Raw genomic sequence first — 20,684 nt, forward strand, 5'->3', positions numbered from 1 at the left:
TATGGTCACTTAAATAGAATTGGAGAGGAAAGATTAGCAAAACAAGTGTTCTCTGCCAGGTTGGCAGGAAAACGACCCAGAGGAAGACCAAGATATAGGTGGATTGATACGGTACAAAGTGCCTTAGACGATAGAAATATAAGATCTGATAATGTTGGAGTCTTGACAAGTAACAGACTGATTTGGAGGAAAATTGTAGATAGGAAGTTAGTAATGATGTAATTTTTTCATGTAGTACTGTCATATCCTGTACACCCCTTGAGGGTAGATGGCAGGAATATGATGATGATGATGGAATTTTGACAGATAACAGATTAATTCAAAGGAAAATTGCTGATTGGAAATGAGTAAAGGTGTAACGTTTTCATGTGGTACTATCATAAAATCCTGCACACACTCTGAGGGTACATATCAGGAATTTGATGATGAATAATGCAACAAGAACCAACCTGAAGTCTTCATCAAAACTCTTATATCGTCCAAATGAAAACATTTTCCACTTTCTTTGGAAGTATCAATGAGGTGATTATATGCTAGTCATTCATAAAATAAACTTAAACATTTTTTGTGAAACTTGCACCAACTAATCTTATTAGATGTGTTTGCTGAAGAGAGAGAGTCAGTTATAATATGCTATCTTAGAACAGTAGTGATTAGGATAAGGAAGGAATAGTTATGACATTTGTAAGAATTCACTTGTGCATGAGACATATTACACCTGAAATTTAACAAGAAAGTAAAGAGGGAACTAGAGAATATTACTTACCTCTAAAAATATGACAAGTCATCTTCATACAAATCAGCAAAGTAGTAGTCATGATATCATGTGCACAGATAAATGTACAATTACATGAACTGAAAAATATATAAAAAAATTTCTCAAGAAAAAAAAAAAAGAAATGAAAATGAGAGGGGAGTGAGGGTGAGAAGGGAGAGTGGAGAAAGAGTAAAAACTCCTGAACTTGAAAAATGTACTTAGCAGAGTGATGGATTACAATGATGATATCTTGGAAAGTTGTTAGCTATTTGTCACTCCTGGTAAGAAGAGTAACCTGAGACTAAAGAATAAGAACTTAACTGAAGTGTGATGAGTGAATGGAAAAAGTAAAAGCAAGCACAAACCACAGCATGAAGATTTATTCATACCCTAGGTATAAATCCAGTCATTATTGAAGAATGTGTGAGAGTTGATAGGCTGTCTAGAACAGTCTTATGAAGCTTTGGAAAAAGACAAACTATTCTGATAGAAAGAAATGAAACTGCCTCCACATGTAGACTTTCCAGAGAGGTTGGGAAAATGCACTCTCTTACTGAACACAAGTTGCCTTCCTGTTACATTGCATTAGTTTTAGTAAGCTTATTTGAAGTACCACATGTATTTCAAAAGTAACATAATGCTTCCTGGTGTTACAGGATATGGTGTAGCATTTATTTTACCAGTTAAATCAACCAAGCATCGTCATCATGCCTGTCAAGGATTTAGGCCTAGAATGGCCTGTTCCGGCCTTAGAAGTCATCATTGAATTCTTAAGAGGATGTCCCGGTTTTCTTTTTCCTAATGGTTTGTAATTTAAGGGTTGTTTTGGTAATCTTTCTTTTTTCATTCTTTGAACATGTTCCATCCATTTGTGTTTATATTTTTTAATTTTTTCTATTACTGATCATCAACATCATCAAATTCCTGCCATGTACCCTCAAGGGGTGTACAGGATATGATAGTACTACACGAAAAATTTACATCATTACTAACTTCCTATCTACAATTTTTCTCGAAATCGGTCTGTTACTTGTCAAGACTCCAACATTATCAGATCTTATATTTCTATCGTCTAAGGCACGTTGTACTGTATCCACCTATATCTTGGTCTTCCTCTGGGTCGTTTTCCTGCCAACCTGGCAGAGAACACTTGTTTTGCTAATCTTTCATTGCCCATTCTGTTTAAGTGACCATACCACCTGAGATTAGCTCTGCTAACGCATTCCTGGATGCTGACAATGTCAAGTTCTTTCCTAATATCCTCATTTTTAATATGATATTGCCATTGATGCCATCTGCTCATGCCTCTAATCTTTCTCGGGACTCTCATATCTGCAGTCTCTAGGCTTTGGTCAAGTGTTTTACTTCTGACCCAGCTCTCAGATAAATAAGTTAAAACTGGTTTGAACACTGTCTTATATACAGCTAATTTAGTGTTCCAACTAATTTCTCTCTTATTCCATATGAATTTATTCAATTGACTTCTTGCCATACCAGCTTTGTTGATTCTGTTGTCTATTTCTATATTTAATTTACGATCTTCACTAAAAATCATGCCTAAGTAGCTGAAATGTTTTACTTGTTCCACAAATTCTCCATTCACAACACAGTTGATATTTTCAATGATTCTGCCTATTTTCATTGTCTTTGTCTTTTTATTGCTGACCTTCATGCCATGTCTATTACAACAGTTATTCAATTTAGTCAGTGAATCTTGCAGATTTATTTAAAAGTATAACATCGTCTGCATAAAGCAAAGAGCTGATATTAACATCATCTCCAATTTTGATATCATATTTAATACTACTTTCCTTCATAATGTGATTCATATAGATAATGAATAACATAGGGGATAATGTACATCCTTGTCTCATACCAGATTTAACTTTAAACCATCTTCCTGTACTTCCTTCAATTCCTGGTTTAATTCTTTCATAATTTTTAGTTTTGGTTTTAGTTCAATACTTTGGTGAGTGTAGCATGTTTTAACTGTCTTTAAGATTTTTACTAATAATGATGTTGTGCATCTTCAATTGTGCAAACTAGGCTCACTGGGTTTTAGATAACCTTGCCTGGTGAAATAGCAGCCAGCTTATTGGATGTCTGAAATGGTAAGTAAATGCCATGTTTCATATCCAGAGCAGGGATTTTGCTTTCTTTTCTTTCCTTCCCCTCCTCTCCTTTCTCCTTGTACTGTGAGTGATACCCTTCAAGGTCATGCTAAACATACTTAAAGAACCATAATCTACTTCATTTTGTGGATAATCCTCTTCTTTTGACCAGTTCTCTTTCCAGATAAGATACACCACAAAGTTGCCTCTCCTCTCAACAACTCAGACCATAATCTTGTACAAGTCTCACTCTCACAGAATATTCTTCCTCAAACCACTCCTGACCTTGCATCTTCTGGCACTACAAAGGTGCCAGTCAATCTTATCTTTGGAATTTCTACTCCTCCTTTCCTCATTCTGACTGTTGTTTCTGTTCATTGGACCCTAACACCTGTCACTTACATGAATGCCTTCATCCCTGATTCCACCCAAAATCCTCATCCATTTTCCAAGCACTGATTCAACAGAAAGTATCAGAGTAATCAAATAAAAAAATCAAACATCACAGGTGGCTTGCATCAAGAACTCCAGCTTTCATACTTAGCCAGTATCAAAGTACACAACAACTGAAACATAGTCATCAGCAGATGTAAATCAGGTTTTATAGATTAACAGGAGAAAACTTGCCTCCTGTCCAAATGAAAGCTGTGCCTTCTGATTCACTTGCTAAGGCCATTGGAGGCAACCTCTGCTCACTTGTACTTCCACCTCTCTCATCCTGAATGGCACCACTGTTACTTAACCCTAATCCAAAGATAAAGCTGATCTCCTAGAACTCCTACATAGATAACCAAGAAAAATCCCTTCTACCATACTGACCACCTTTTGCCTCCTGTAGTTTTTCAGAAAAAAGATATCCAAAAATTACTAATAACATGGACTCTAAAAAAAATTCTTCTGATCCTGATGGCATCTCTCTAGTTGTTCTCAAACATTAGGTTCCAGATTTAACACCTGTCTTGCATCATAGCTGGTTTTATCCCAATGTGTGGATATAATCTCATATCTAACCTGTTGCAAAAAAAAGGGAGATAGAAATCTACCATCAAACTATCATCTATTTGCCTTTACCTATATCCTCTCCAAAATAACAGAGAAAGTCATTAATAGCCAACTATTCCACTGATTAGAGGCCCACAATTAATCAGAGATGTCCAGTATGGATTCTACCATTCAAGATCCATGGATGAGCTCTTAGCTGACAGATCCAGATCTTTTAACTGTGTCTGACATTGAGGCCTACTAAAATTCCCATCCTTTGGCCTCCCTGCCGCCCTCTGTAATTGGGTAGCTAGCTATCTGGTCATTCTCTGCAAGTTATGGTAGATGTCTCCATCTCTTTGCATATCATCAGCAATGTAAGTGTGCCTCGAGGCTCTGTTTTATCACCTACTCTTTTTCTCCTCTACATAAATGACTTACTCACAATAACAACTAATCCTCTCCACAGCTTTGTAGATGATAGTACTCTCCACTCAGTCTACTAATTTCACAAACCATGCAGTACTCTGATACCTCAGGCTACAAGGTCATCTACAACTAGTACCTTAACTTAAACATTGATTTACATACTGTCCTTCAGTGGGGCATGGACACTCTTGTCTTATTCAATGTCATGAAAACAGTCTTGCTTTTTCTATGAAATGACAGATCTCAGCTTTACCTACTCTTACCCTAAGTAATACACAAATTATCAGACCGGATTAGTTCTCTCTGCTTGAAATAACATCACATTAGTAGCTTCCTCAACATCCAAAAACTAGCCATTCTCTTTCATGCAAGATGCTATTTTATACCCATTCAACTCTTTACTATACATAAATCTCAAATCTGCTCATTCATATTTGGGGTGGTACATCTGAAACGTCCCTAAAAATTCTTAATGCTCTCCAGAGAAGAGAAATTTGACTCATAGATCACCCCACTTGTAAATAGTCACTTCCATCTGTATCTCACAGATGCAGTGTTTCAGTACTTTGTCGATTCTATAGGTACTTCAGTGGTCATTCCTCTGCTGAATTGATAACCATCATTCCTCCACTTAATGTTGCATCTATTAATGCAAGAACAGCAGCTGCATACACATTGAATCTCCTTCTCTTCTTTCATTCTGTCCACCTCTGGCTTTAGCCTTTCTCACATGAAGTATTCCCAAACAACTACAGCCTGCAACTCTTCAAATGTGTGTGTGTGTTGATAACCATCATTCCTCCACTTTCTGTTGCATGTATTAATACAAGAACAGCAGCTGCTCAGCATCCATTTACTGTGCAGCTGCATACACATTGAACCTTCTTCTCTTCTTTCATTCTGTCCACCTCTGATGAAGTATTCCCAAAAAACTACAGCCTGCAACTCTTCAAATGCGTGTATCTGTCAGAAATGATAAAAGTGGCATAAAAAAATAAAATCTTAATGATTTTTTATTTTTTATTTTGGTTTAACCAATAAGAATACAATTTGGTCGGCTAAATCCCAAATTGCCAGCCCATCCTCGTTCGTTCAGTATCAAAGTAGATACCCAACAGGGTGCACCACGAGAAGGTGAGGATTGGACATTAGGTCAGAAGCCCTGGTCAGTTCTCCGCATTCCTTTAAAGGCTATGTGGAGGTCTCCTCTCAGTTATACAGCTTTGACCCTTAAGCACCTCATGCTGTGGTTATATGGTGTCAATGGGGCATTATACCAAGCAATACTTAGTCTTTATTTGAGTTTTAAGTCAGCAGTTAGAATTGAAGGAAGTACAGGAAGGTGGTTTAATGTTAAATCTGGTGTGAGACAAAGATGTACATTATCCCCTCTGTTATTCATTATCTAAATGGATCACATTATGAAGGAAAGTGGTATTTAACATGATATCAAAATTGGAGATGTTAATGTCAGCTCTTTGCTTTATGCGGATGATGTTATACTTCTAAATAAATCCGCTACAAGTCTGCAAGATTCTCTGACTAAATTGAATAACTGTTGTAATAGATATGGTATGAAGGTCAGCAATAAAAAGACAAAGACAATGAAAATGTCAACTGTGTTGTGAATGGAGAACCTGTGAAACAAGTAAAACATTTCAGCTACTTAGGCACGATTTTTAGTGAAGATGGTAAATTAAATAGAGAATTAGACAACAGAATCAGCAAAGCTGGTATGGTGGGAAGTCAATTGAATCAATTCATATGGAATAAGAGAGAAATTAGTCGGAACAGTAAATTAGCTGTATTCAAGACAGTGTTCAAACCAGTTTTGACTTATGGATCTAAGAGCTGGGTCAGAAGTAAAACACTTGACCAAAGACTAGAGACCGCAGATATGAGAGTCCTAAGAAAGATTAGAGGCGTGAAGAGATGGCATCAATGGCAATATCATATTAAAAATGAGGATATTAGGAAAGAACTTGACATTGTCAGCATCCAGGAATGCGTTAGCAAAGCTAATCTCAGGTAGTATGGTCACTTAAATAGAATGGGAGAGGAAAGATTAGCAAAACAAGTGTTCTCTGCCAGGTTGGCAGGAAAACGACCCAGAGGAAGACCAAGATATAGGTGGATTGATACGGTACAAAGTGCCTTAGACGATGGAAATATAAGATCTGATAATGTTGGAGTCTTGACAAGTAACAGACTGATTTGGAGGAAAATTGTAGATAGGAAGTTAGTAATGATGTAATTTTTTCATGTAGTACTGTCATATCCTGTACATCTCTTGAGGGTACATGGCAGGAATTTGATGATGATGATGATAATAATGAAACTTAATGATATCCTAGATGTTTTGAGCTATTACTTTCAAAGATTGTTAAATGAAACAAGCAGTGACAGAACAGTGGTAGAAAATTTTCAGCAGGAATGCAATCAAAATTACATATTAGGTGGAAAAAAGACATCAAAACCTGAAATGGCAGCTGATTCCACCAGAAATGCTTAAATATAGAGGTATAAAAGTTTTACTGACTTCATAATTCAGAAGGTCGAATTATGGATGATCGAAGCAAAGCTTTTATAATATGAAATAGGCAACTCAAATAATCAAGCATTAGGAGACCACTGATATGAGATGATTCTGAGGAGAATTACGGGAGTTAGCAGGTGGCATCATTGGCAAATTCATATTAAAATATATATAAACCTGCAAAATGAACCTGTGCTATTTCCTTTACTACTCATTATTAATGATTATAAAAAAATATGTAAACATAAATGTATTAATACTAGGATCGAGTACTCGCATACAATTGCAAGAAATAATAGAAACTGTATTAATTTTTAGTTATAATTTTTTGACAATGAAAGTAGACCAGTATTAGAATTTTTAACTTTGTTCAAGTCAAATGTATGCTAATATTTCATAAATGTTAGCATATATCATCTGACTTGAACAAAGTTAAAAATAACTGCCAACATGAAAACTTGCCATTGACATTTTTGTAGAAGATAATTAAATGATGTAATTCTCTGGATACACAGTTAAAATATGAACTCTTTTCAGTTAGAATTACCTGTGTACAAATCCCATCTGCATGAGTCTTAAGCAGTGTTATTCTGTGTGCTGATTTCAGAGGTTTTTTTTTTATTCTACTGTGTTCCTATATCTTGTTTATGCTACCAGCAGAAACTTAACCCCCCCCCACCACCACCACCACACACACAAATAATTTGTGTTTACATAAACTAATCATTTTATTATGTATTTTCTTATTCAGAAAGGAGATATTTTATGTACTATCATAAACCTAACTTTATTATTATTATTTTTTTTTTCCCTAGGTACAACAGTTTTTGAATAGCTATGAATGGATTGAGCAGGAAAAGAAATTCTTTGGTGCTCCTGATACAGAATATGATTTTAAAGCAAATGATCCTATTGGGGCTGGACGTCGTATGCAAAAATTACAGGAAACTAAAGAAAAAATGTCCAAAAATGTTAATATGCGAGCTTCAAATATGATGAATAAAGCTGAAGAACAGGTAATTACTGCACATTTAATTAAGATTTGTTATATTGTTACCTTCACATTACACAGTCATCTTTAATATGATATATAATATCTTCATTTTCATTCAACAGTATGAATTATCAGATTAACATTTGGCTCAATTGCAAGCCTTCAGCCACTTTATATAATGTTGTAATTCATTTGATGTGGATCACTAAGAAGTATATTTCCAACGGGAGAACATAATGAAGAACATTCACTAGGGAATCTTTAACTAGTTCTTTCAAAACTCATTACATGTTAGTATTATGTATTTCTTCTTTAATTATAAATTCTCAAATTACCCTACCCACATTTCTCAGAGTATCAGTTGTATAAATTAACAATTTGAAACTGATGGTTGAATTATGAATTGATAGTTGGTTCAAATTTAAAAAAAAAAAAAAAAAAAAAAATCTTCTATGAAATATAGTACATTTATATTGTTACTTTTTTCTTCATTTTTAATGTCTGGTAATATAATGTAGAAACTGCTGAAGAGTGAAATTAAATAGTCTGTTTTTATATATATATATATATATATATATAAACAAAGTTTTTTACCTTGGGTATAATATATGTTAAAGATACCAAGCTATTTTAAATATAAACCTGGTTTTTTTCTTCCATTTCCCAAGTAAGCAACCAGACAAGTCAGTCAAGTTTGCGCCTGCAAGCGTTGCAAGTCGTGGTAACGGTAGAATAAGCTCTGATCACTATTCTTAATATTTACCCTCAATGCAAAGCACATCTCCTGGAGGAGATGTATGATGCTATGTATTAAAGGCAAGGGGCCACTACCCAGACCGGTTTCGACCTTTATTGAGGTCTCGTCAGTGGGAGCCAGTCTAAGAAATACTAAGTTTTAAGTAATACAGAGCTTATAAATATTTTACCAAAGCAAGTTACCATAAGGTGCTTTGACCTTATTAAATAAAAATCTCAGGATGAGAGATAGATGTAAAAAGTTTTTTACCTTGGGCAAAATATATGCTAAAGATACCAAGCTATTTTAAATATAAACCTGGTTTGTTTACTTTATTTCCCAAGTAAGCAAACAGACAAGTCAGTCAAGTTTGCGCCTTCAAGCGTTGCAAGTCTGGCTGACCCTGCATGTAATGCAAGTCAAGGCAACTCATGGTAAAGGTAGAATAAGCTCTGATCACTATTCTTAATATTTATAATAATTAATAATTTATATAATAATAATTATAATTATAATAATTTATATAATATATAATATAATAATTTATAATATATATAATAATTATATTTAAAATAGCTCGGTATCTTTAACGGGGTGCTTAAGGGTCAAAGTTGTATAACTGAGAGGAGACCTCCACATAGCCTTTAAAGGAATGCGGAGAACCGACCAGGGCTTCTGACCTAATATCCAATCCTCACCTTCTCGTGGTGCACCCTGTTGGGTATCTACTTTGATACTGAACGAACGAGGATGGGCTGGCAATTTTGGATTTAGCCGACCAAATTGTATTCTTATTGGTTAAACCAAAATAAAAAATGATGGTACAACATGACAAAATTTCATGCCGGCTGGGGCATCACCTGGTTAAACAAGGCCCCCGTTGTTTTCGCCAGGGAACCAGAGTGAACAGCGAAAAGTTAGCTACTGGAACAAATCTGAAAACAAACCCCAACTCAACATCACCAGAGTTAAAGATCGGTACTATCAACGTAAGAAGCCTGAATGGCAAAGAAATGGAGCTAACTGAGCAATTAGATAAGTACCAGATCGGCATAATAGGGGTGACTGAAACAAAAAAGACCAAAACTGGTGAGATATTTCTGAGCAATAAATACAAAATGTTATATTCAGGCAATGACAGATAAGCTACATCACAATCATCATCATTAGTGTTCTATCTCCTGACAGGTCCAATGGTATCTCAGCAAATTCTCTTCCTCCAATTTCCTCTATCTCTTGCTTCCTCCTTCATTTCTTGATATCCTCTTGTGCCAAAATTATATCATCAAGCATTAGTTGTCTCCTTCCTCTTGGTCACTTTCCTTCAATTTTCCCTTCTATCATTCTTTTCAATAGGTTGTCTCTTCTCATGTCCTATCCAATTATCCTTTCTTTGTCTTATGGTCTTTAGTAAATTCCTTTCATCTTCAATTCTTTGTAATACTTCTTCATTCGTAATTTTTTCGGTCCACTTTATTTTCTCCATTCTTCTCCATAACCATATTTCAAATGCCTCCAATATTTTAGCTTCTTTCTTCTCAATTGTCCATATGCCAAACATAACACTTAATAAAGCCTTTTCTTTAAATTTTTATTCATTTTATTAATAAACACATTTTTCTAACTGTAAAATGCATATTTTCCTTTGTTAATTCTATCTTTTATTTTCATGTCGCATTTTCCATTTTCTTGTATTATACTACCAAGGTATTTTATATAGTCTCACTTGTTCTACATTTTCTCCATTCATCATCACCTTAACAAATTAAGCAAAGAGGTTTTTCCATACCATAATGATTATTAGAAGTAAATCCATATTGCAAAACTGATTCGACATATTTTCTTTTTCTTAACAGTTTAGGTGTACTGCAACTTGATAGCAAAGACTCTGCCGCATTGTCATCAGTATTTCTGTCTAAATTTAGCCACTTATCCATAAACAAAAAAAAACAATTTTCGGTTATGACGGTACGAAAATATTAAAAGTCTTTATTTTCCATAATTAAACTATTATGTTTCTGTAAGAGCAGAAAACTTTGTATGTACAGTACAAACACTGCAATTCATATCATACAATAGTCACGAATCTGAGCCGAGGAGTTTCTGGCAGTGTTCATTGCCTTTGCGTGATGTGACGTGACGTCACATCACGTTGTGTGTTCAGAACCAAGGCTGCAGTGAAGTCATGCAATGCAACACAGGCGAGTGCTGCCAGAAAAACTTCGGATTCATTATTCATTTGATTGTGAATTAAACACTGAAGAGTTACCAAATATTTCACGATCCCCACATTAAATTACACAACCCTCATATGGGGTCGCAACCCACAGTTTAAGAAGCTTTGCTTTACAGGCATTCAAGAGTATGCTTATAGTTCTACAGTCACTGCACTTAGTAGGATTGCTTTTCTTTTCAATTGATATAAGAATACTCTATAACATCTTTAGGCCATTCTCCTGTTTTGTAAATGAGTGTCCATGTTTCTGTTATACCTTTGTCCTCCAGTCGTTCAGGATTTCACTGGTATTCCATCCAACTCCTTTCATCTTTCTACTTTTTAATTCCTTAATTACTGCTTCCACTCCACTCTTTAGTATTTCAGGACCTCTATCTTCTGTTGATATTTCAATTTGCTCTTCTAATTCAATGTTCTCTGGTCTTTCATATTTTGCATAAAGTTCTTCAATGTATTCCTTTCATCTTGTATTTCGATATCAAATTAATTTTCCTTATCTTCTAATGGTAGATTTCTTATGCTTTTCTTTCTAATATTTGTAAGTTCTTTTGCATTTTCAAACATTTTATCATGTCATCCCCTTTTATCCATTTCTTCAATTACTTTACATTTTACAATTACTTTTAACCACTTGCTTTATCAATTTCTCTTTTCAGTTCATTATTTAATACTTTGTATTTTTCTCTTCCCTCTTCAGTGTTTATATTTTTCCGTCATCTTCTTTCCTCCATTTTTCTTATCATTTGATTTGTAATCCATGGGTTCTTAATTCTTTTCCCTTCCATCAAACTTCAGCAGCTGTTTCATATATCACGTTTTTCAGTTGGTTCCATTTTGCATTGACATCAATAGTCTCTTAAGATATATCTTCTTTGTTTCTTATTTCATTCTCCAATTCTTCTCGGAATTTCTTACCAGCACTTTTGAGTTTTTCTAGGTTCCTCCTATTTTTGCTTTTACCTTTGTTTATTTTCTTAAATTGTATTCTTAATGGGGTGCTTAAGGGTCAAAGCTGTATAACTGAGAGGAGACCTCCACATAGCCTTTAAAGGAATGTGGAGAACCGACCAGGGCTTCTGACCTAATATCCAATCCTCACCTTCTCGTGGTGCACCCTGTTGGGTATCTACCTGGATACTGAACGAAAGAGGATGGGCTGGCAATTTGGGATTTAGCCGACCAAATTGTATTCTTATTGCTTAAACCAAAATAAAAAATGATGGTACAACATGACAAAATTTCATGCCGGCTGGGGCGTCTTCCGGTTAAACAAGGCCCCCGTTGTTTTCGCCAGGGAACCAGGGCGAACAGCTAAAAGTCAGCTACTGGAACAAATCTGAAAACAAACCCCAACTCAACATCACCAGAGTTTAAGATCGGTACTATCAACGTAAGAAGCCTGAATGGCAAAGAAATGGAGCTAGCTGAGGAATTAGATAAGTACCAGATCGACATAATAGGGGTGACTGAAACAAAAAAGACCAAAATTGGTGAGATCTTTCTGAGCAATAAATACAAAATGTTATATTCAGGCAATGACAATCAAGGAAAAGAAGGAGTAGCCATAGTATTCAACACAAAATACGAGGCTAATCTTCTTGAATGGCAGTCAGTCTCAAGTAGAGTAATGTGGGCAAATATGAGAATGGGGAACTGGACAATGAGACTAATTTGTGCCTATGGTCCCACAGAAGGTTCTACTAAGGTAGAAGTGGAGGAATTTTTTGACACTCTAGAAAAAGCAACTGACACAATGAAAAAGGAAAAGTTGGTCCTTGTTGTGGATCTAAATAGCAGAGTAGGAAATGATTGTGAGATATACAAAAATATTTTGGGAAAATTTGGAGAAAAGAGCAAAGCTAATAATAATGGCAAATATCTGTTGAATTTCTGCTCAGGATATGGACTGGTTATTACTAACACCATGTTCCAACATAAAAATGTGCACAAATTCACATGGAGAGAAGAGGCAAGGAATAAGAAAAGTCTCATTGACTATGTTATTGTTGATAGTGAAGTTTTCTCCCTGGTGCAGGACACCAGAGTGTACAGAGGATTTGAAATTGGAAGTGATCACTATTTAGTCTTGAGCAGGATAAAATTGAATTTCATATTGAAAAGAATAACATGTAAGAAAGTTTTAAAGCAAATAAAAGTTGAGCAGCTCTCAGATGTGAACTGGAGACTAAAATACACAAAGATTATTGAAGGAAAAATGAAAGAGTTTGAGTACAGGAATCAAACCTTGGAGATTCAGTGGCAAACTCTGAAGAAAACATTGGTTGATTCTGCCAGAGAGGCATGTGGTGAGGTTGTCTGCAAGGATAAAAAAATCAGAACTCCCTGGTGGACACAGGAAGTTAAAGAGGCAGTGAAGGAAAAGAAGAAAGCATATCAAAAGTTCCTCGAAAATAAGTCAGCTATTACTCTTACAGAATACAGAGACAAATGTAAGAAAGCCAAACAGTGTGTAAAACTAGCTAAACAAAAGTCATGGGAGGACTTTGACAAGAATATAGAAAATAAATATCAAGAAGATGGTAAGATATTCTAGAGGTTGTTGAGAAGCTTAGGAATGGAGGAAAGAGTGCCTTACACACCAGAATCCAAACAGCAGCCAAAACAGTGGACAGAAGTTAGTTATTCAGTGTGAAAGAAGACAAAGTTGGTTCCATCAGCAAGAAAGGTCATGGCATCGGTGTTTTGGGATGCTGGAGGCATTTTGTTTATTAATTATCTTGAAAATTGTAAAACGATAACTGGGGAATTTTATTCCAATCTTTTAACCAGACTAGATGAAAAAATTCGTGAGAAAAGACCCGGCTTGCAGAAGAAGGAAAAAAATCATCTTTCATCAGGACAGCACACTTGACCACAAAGGTGTTTTGGCTATGGGAAAATTAAGGGATCTGCACTATGAATTGCTGGAACATCCACCCTATTCCCCAGATTTGGCTCCCTCTGATATCTCTTCCAAAAAACTAAAACTCTTCCTCGCTGGTCCGCGTTTTTCTTTGAATCAAGATGTGATTGCAGATGTAGAGGGGTATTTTGCAGATCTTACTGAGAACCACTACAGGGACCGGATAATAGCTCTGGAGCATCGCTGGAATAAATGTATTAGTCTTAAGGGAGATTATGTTGAAAAATAAAAATAATTCTGAAATTATAAATTTGTTTTTTCATTGTTAGGCTGAAACATTTTCACCATCCTCGTAGATCTCTGGGATAAAAATGTTACTCTATTGCACTAAAGATGAAATAACTCTGGAACCAGCTGGTTAAAGGCCTAGACAAAGTTCTTGTTAGTCTGCAACTGAAATAAACGTTCAGTAGTCTTCATTTTTGTGGACTAGCATAATGTGAGTGTTATCACAATGTGGCCCCCACCACAAAAAGCTTCTATAAATCTATAATGCATTCGTACCATGGGTGGATTAAGGATTTTTTTTTTCTCCTTTTATTAATTTTATATATACTCTGCTTAGAAATAAGTCAGTGGATGCCATGGTGTGAGGAACAACCAGCTATGCCACCTTAAATAAGATGTAGGACCTCCTTTCACTGCAATAACTGCAGCAATCCTGTGAGGCATACTTTCCACGAGCACACAATAGTGATAAATGGGAATTTGGGACCATTCTTCCTGTAGGTATGTAGTGAGAGGTCCTGGGCTGTTGTGGGGGCAGATGTCCCTAGACTTCATCTAGTGCTTCAGTTCATTCTACTATTATAGGCTTGAGATCAGTACTCTGTGGAGTCTGGTCAAGTATAGTGATGTTCATGTCCATAAACTACACAGTTACAGCAGCATGGTGCATTGTCTTGCTGAATGAGACAATGGTCAATTCCATAGAAACACCACAAAGTAGGAAGCATTGCATTGTCCAGAGTGTTCGGATACCTCTCAGAGTGCAATGTTGTTGCCACCACAAACAGAGGTTCGAGGGCAAATCAGGAAAAATAGGACCATACCATCACACCACTAACTCTGAATTTCATAGTTGGAGTTAGGCACTATGGTAAGAGACATTCACTGGGCATCCACCACAACTATCCATCTGCTCAGTAGAGGGGTGTAGTGTGATTTGTCATGCTACATAACACAGCTTTTCAAGGTTCCATTTCCTACTGTAAATGCTCTTTGCACCGCTGAAGACAATGCTACATGTTGGTTTGGGTAATGTGATGCTTGCATATTGTGGTTCTACCATGGAAACCCATGTTGTGAGCCTTGGTTCTGAATGATTTTGTGCAGATCATTTTCATTGTGTCGGCCAGCAAATGTTTTTTTTTTTTTTTTTTAATCTTTCATAGCTCCCTCCAGTCATGTTTAGCGAGTATGGTGGGTTTGCCTCTGCAGGTAGCACTTGTCTTTCTCTTCACTAATATTCCTCACAGAGAGAAAATAAAATTGTTACCTGAAAAATTTCCATCGGACATTGTGGAGCTATTCAAATTTGCCATCACATCCAGATACTTCACTTAGAAAGACAAAATTTATCAACTAGAGGAGGGAACAGCAATGCGCTCTTCCTTATCACCAAACCTAGCCAACCTTTTTCTGGAACACCTAGAAGATAAAATTTCCGCTCTTCGATATGTGGGTGATGTTTTTGCAGTCTGGAGTCACTCTGAACAAGAACTATACTTAACTTCATCCTTGCATCAAATTCACACTTGAAAAAGAATCATCACAAGGCATCTTTTTTCTTGATATACACATCCAATGGAAACAAGGTGGTTCAATCTTCACCTCTGTCTATCGAAAACCTACTTTTTCAGATCATTACATCCACAATTTATCTGCTCACCATCCATCTCAAAAATTTGGCATCATAAAATCTCTGGTATCCAGAGTGCACAGTTTTTGTTCCTCTGAAGAAAATTATTAAAGATACAGCCTTATTAAATGGAAACAACTCAAAAAATCATCAGCCACATTCCTACACATCAATGCAGACAAGAAGAAAAAGCCTATAGGACTCCTATACCATATATCAAAGGCATCTCTGAATATCTGTCAAAAATTATGAAGAAATAAAAACTTGCTGCTACCTATAAACCAAACTAGATCCACAATTTTCTACCTTCTCCAAAAGACAAACTCTCACCTATGATGATACCTGCTACCTATGATGCATATAAGAAGTTCCATGTTCTAGTAAGATGTCGTACTACAGACAAACAGTAAGATCTGTAAGTAAACACATATCTGAACATCAAAAACACATCCGTCTGATTAAACCACATAAATTGGACCTCGCTCAACATGGAGCTGAAAACCCTAACCATAGGATCCACTGATAAAACACCAAGCTGCTACATAGATCCTTATATAAACACGAATGTTTATATGAAGAAAGTGTTGAAGCCTAATGTCTCAGACCCAATATGAACCGCATTGACTTTCTCACTATCCCAAAGGTCTGGGAAATTATTACCCTCAATTGTATAAAATAAATTTAACAGATATATTTTTAATTCAATTCAAATTTACAGCTGAATTTTTTAATCCTCAAGCATGCTACTGTACGCATAGAGGGTTCTGATGTAAGCATGTGCACTAACTGTTCCTTTGAATGTAATTCATGGTATTGTTTGTAATAACTGTACTGATTTTTTAAGATACTTAGTGACATTCTTCACCAAGCTTCCCTTTCACAATCCTTCTTAACCGTTTCTCAAGTATACTTGCATAAAACTTACCAGGGACATTCATTAGGGAAATACCTCTGTAATTCTCACATTCAGTTTTATTTCCTTTTTTATGGATGAGTACAAGAGAACTGCTCCAGTTATCTGGAATTCATCCTCAGTCCAGGCCTACTGAACTATGCATTGCAGCCACTGTAAGACTTTTATACCTCCATACTTGAGCATTTCTGGTTGAATTTCATCTACTCCCGCTGCCTTTCCACATTTCAGGCCTTTGATGGATTTTTCTATTTTAAATATGGATATTTATTCCTGATTGCATGTCTGTTAAATGCTTTGTTTTGTTTTTTTACTACTGTGCTATCACTGCCAGTTTCATTTAGCAATTTTTCGAAGTAATAGTCAACACATCGAGATATCTTTATCTCTAATTCTTTTCTACAGTGCTCTTTCCTCCATTTCTGAGCTTTTTCAACAGCCTCCAGAATACCTTGCCATCTTCCTTATATTTATTTTCTATGTTCTTAAAGTCATCCTATGACTTTTGTTTAGTTAGTTTTACACAGTGTTTAGCTTTCTTACATTCTTCTCTGTATTCTCGAAGAGCACAAGCTGATTATTTGCCAGGAACTTTTGATACGCGTTCTTGTTTTCTTTAACTTCCTGTGTCCACCATGGAGTTCTGATTTTTCTGTCCTTACAGACAACCTCAATGCATGCCTCTTTGGCTGAATCAGTCAGTGTTTTCTTCAGGACTTGCCACTGAATTTCCAAGGTTTGGTTCCTGTTCTCAAACTCTTTCATTTTTTCTTGAACGAAGTTTGCATATTTTAGTTTACAGTTCACATCTGACAGCTGCTCAACTTGTATTCACCTTAAAACTTTCTTACATGTTTTTCTTTTCAATATGAAATTCAATTTTATCTTGCTCAAGACTAAATGGTGATCACTTGCAATTTCAAATCCTCTGTACACTCTAATGTCCTGCACCAGGGAGAAAACATCACTATCAACAATAACATAGTCAATAAGACTTTTCTTATTCCTTGCCTCTTCTCTCCATGTGTATTTGTGCACATTTTTATGTTGGAACATGGTGTTAGTAATAACCAGTCCATGTCCCGAGCAGGAATCCAACAGGTATTTGCAATTATTATTAACTTTGCTCTTTTCTCCAAAATATTTTTGTGTGTCTGACAATCACTTCCTACTCTATTTAGATCCCTAACTAGGACCAACTCTTTCTTTTTTCATTGTGTCAGTTGCTTTCTCTAATCCTCAAACAAATGTCTGTCTCCACTTCTACCTTAGTAAAACCTTTTGTGGGACCATAGGGCACAAATAAATCTCATTGTCCAGTTCTCCATTCTGATATTTGCCCACATCTCTGCTTGGTGTAGTCTTGTGATTAGTGTTTAATTCTGTAGCTACTCCTTCTTTTCCCTGATTATTATTGCCTGAATATAACATTTTGTATTTATTGCTTAGAAAGATCTCACCAGATTGTCTTTTTTGTTTCAGTCATCCCTATTGTGTCGATCTGGTACTTATCCAATTCCTCAGTGAGCTCCATTTCTTTGTCATTCAGGCTTCTTATGTTGATAGTACTGATCAACATAAGAAAATGTGTTTCAGGATTTGTTCCAGTAGCTGAATTTTCACTCTTCGTACTGGTTCCCTGTCATGTTGTACCATCAATGTAAAATGATTTATCCAAATTTATCAATGTTAAATCCAAATTGCCAGCCCATCCTTGTTCATTCAGTATCTTGGTAGATACTTAATTGGGATGCACTTTGAGAAGGTGAGGTTTGGACATTAGATTACGAGACCTGGTCAGTTCTCCACATTCCTTCAAAGGCTATGTGGTGTTCTCCTCTCAGTTATACAGTTTTGAGTCTTAAGCACCCTTGCTATTAGTATGGATGTCTTTATTCTAAACAATCAATTATCAAACATGGAACTTTTCCAAGCCTCCAGTGAGCAGTGCAATGGTCTCACACTGAGTTATGAAATTGATTTTCCACCTAAAAGACAATCTCATGCATCCATGGCAACTAATATCAAATTTATTTTTCATATGAATAAACACCTCGCCATCTGGAATCCTGTCAGATTTCTTGACAAAATCCATGAGTATTGTATATCCATTCCCTTGTCCAACTATGCTGTCACTCTGTTATAGAATATGAGTAAATTGACAAAGCAAGACTTTTTTTTAACAAAACCTTTGTATGCTGTATTGAGGATCCTGGTGTTCTCTGGAATGAACTGAATCCTTATTCTATCTGGGATGCATTTAACTTTTGAAAGGTTTATTTCATCTAAAGGTAGTTTGTTGGTTGCGGAGGTGGTAGGGGTTTTCATCTCTAAAAACAAGCAAACAAGATCTGAAAATCACATCTATTTAATAGATAATATGCCAGCCTTAATTGCTTCAGCCATTATTCAAAACAACTATAGCTATCCTTCTACTCATTAGGAATCATGTATATGCTAAGACTCATTTGAGTAAGTAAAGGGGATAAAAATAGGGGATTAAAAGGGGATAGCCATTTGGCTTTTCATCTTACTCATTTGAGTAGTCAGCTTAATTGTGTTGTTTACTATATTGCATATTCTTTCAGTGAAATTGTCAGTATCCAGTACTGCAGTATTTCAGTGAAGTTCTTGTAATAGATCCAGTTCTCTCTTCCATTAAGAGAAATGCTAACAGAATGATAATTCAATAATTCTAGATAATTAAATAGTCCACATTACAATTCACTAGCTTTGCTATTCTGTACTTATTTTTTGTTTGGCCTGACTGGCTAGTCATCGCTAATATTACATGTTCTCTTTCATTCTTTATGATGCTAGTGATGTTAAACCTTGCATTTTATACTGCTTAAGCAACTGATCATTACTATCTGGTTCCTGTTCAACAATGTTTTTCCTACTTGCCAGATTTTGTTATTCATCCGTTTCACTCTTACTCCATTAATTTGTCTATCTCTCGATATGCATTTGTACATTGCTTGGCAAGTTCTTTCCTAATATCCTTGTTTTTAATATGATATTGCCATTGATGCCATCTGTTCATGCCCATAAACTCTCCCTCTCAGGACTCTCTAGTCTTTGGTCAAGTGTTTTATTTCTAACCCAGCTCTCAGATCCATAACTTAAAATTAGTTTGAACATTGTCTTGTATACAGCTGATTTAGTGTCTGTTATTCTGTATAAATTCATTCAGTGGACTTCCTACGATATCAGTGTTGTTGATTCTGTTGTCTATTTCCATGTTCAAATTAACATCTTCACTAAAAATTGTGTCTAATTAGCTGAAATGTTTTACTTGTTCCACAGGTTCTTCATTCACAACACAGTTGACATTTTCAATGATTCTGCCTATTTTCATTGTCTTTGTCTTTTTATTGCTGACCTTCATACCATATCTATTACAACAGTTATTCAATTTAGTCAGAGAATCTTGCAGACTTGTAGCAGATTTATTCAGAAGTATAACATCGTCCGCATAAAGCAAAGAACTGACATTAACATCTCCAATTTTGATATCATGTTTAATACTACTTTCTTTCATAATGTGGTCCATATAGATAATGAATAACAGAGGGGATAATGTACATCCTTGTCTCACACCAGATTTAACATTAAACCATCCTCCTGTACTTCCTTCAATTCTAACTGCTGACTTAGAACTTAAATAAAGACTAAGTATTGCTTGATATAATGTCCCGTCTGCAGCTTATAACTCTAGTGTTTTGAATAATTGTATTCTTGGCACCTTGTCATATGCCTTTTTCAGGTCTAAAAAATTAAACTCATATCTTTGTTATATTCTCATGATTTCTCAACTGCTCATAAAGTGAAAATCTGATCCTAACAACCTCTATTTGGCCTGAATTCCAGCTTATTCTTCACCAAGCTTCTCTTCCACAATCATTCTCAACCATTTCTCAAGTATACTTGCATAAATCTTACCAGGAACACTCAGTAGAGAAATACCTTTGTAATTATTGTATTCAGTTTTATTTCCCTTGTTATATATGCGTACTATGAGAGCTCTACTCCAATCATCTGGAATTCATCCCTCTGTTCAGTCCTTCTGAACTATGCAGTGCAGCCGCTGTAAGACTGTTATGCCTCCAAACTTGAGCACTTCTGGTCGAATATCATCTATTCCAGCTGCCTTTCCACATTTCAGGCTTTTGATGGTGTTTTCTACTTCTAGTATGGATTTGTATTC

At 35.7% G+C, this 20,684-nt stretch overlaps 1 protein-coding gene across 3 annotated transcripts in view; it reads left to right on the plus strand.

Moving 5' to 3' along the window:
- Window positions 1–20,684, plus strand: part of SMC2 (structural maintenance of chromosomes 2) — a 555,382-nt gene that overhangs the window by 406,775 nt on the left and 127,923 nt on the right. For all 3 annotated transcript variants that reach the window (XM_090401108.1, XM_090401106.1, XM_090401107.1), the window contains one exon: window positions 7,630–7,830. In XM_090401108.1, the coding sequence (XP_090257234.1) occupies window positions 7,630–7,830 (201 nt within the window). The remainder of the gene's footprint in view (window positions 1–7,629; window positions 7,831–20,684) is intronic.

Source organism: Typopeltis vanoorti, chromosome 12 (genome assembly GCF_054136105.1).
Source record: "Typopeltis vanoorti isolate ZY-2024b chromosome 12, IOZ_Tvanoo_1.0, whole genome shotgun sequence".
In the NCBI taxonomy this organism is placed as follows: Eukaryota; Metazoa; Arthropoda; class Arachnida; order Uropygi; family Thelyphonidae; genus Typopeltis; species Typopeltis vanoorti.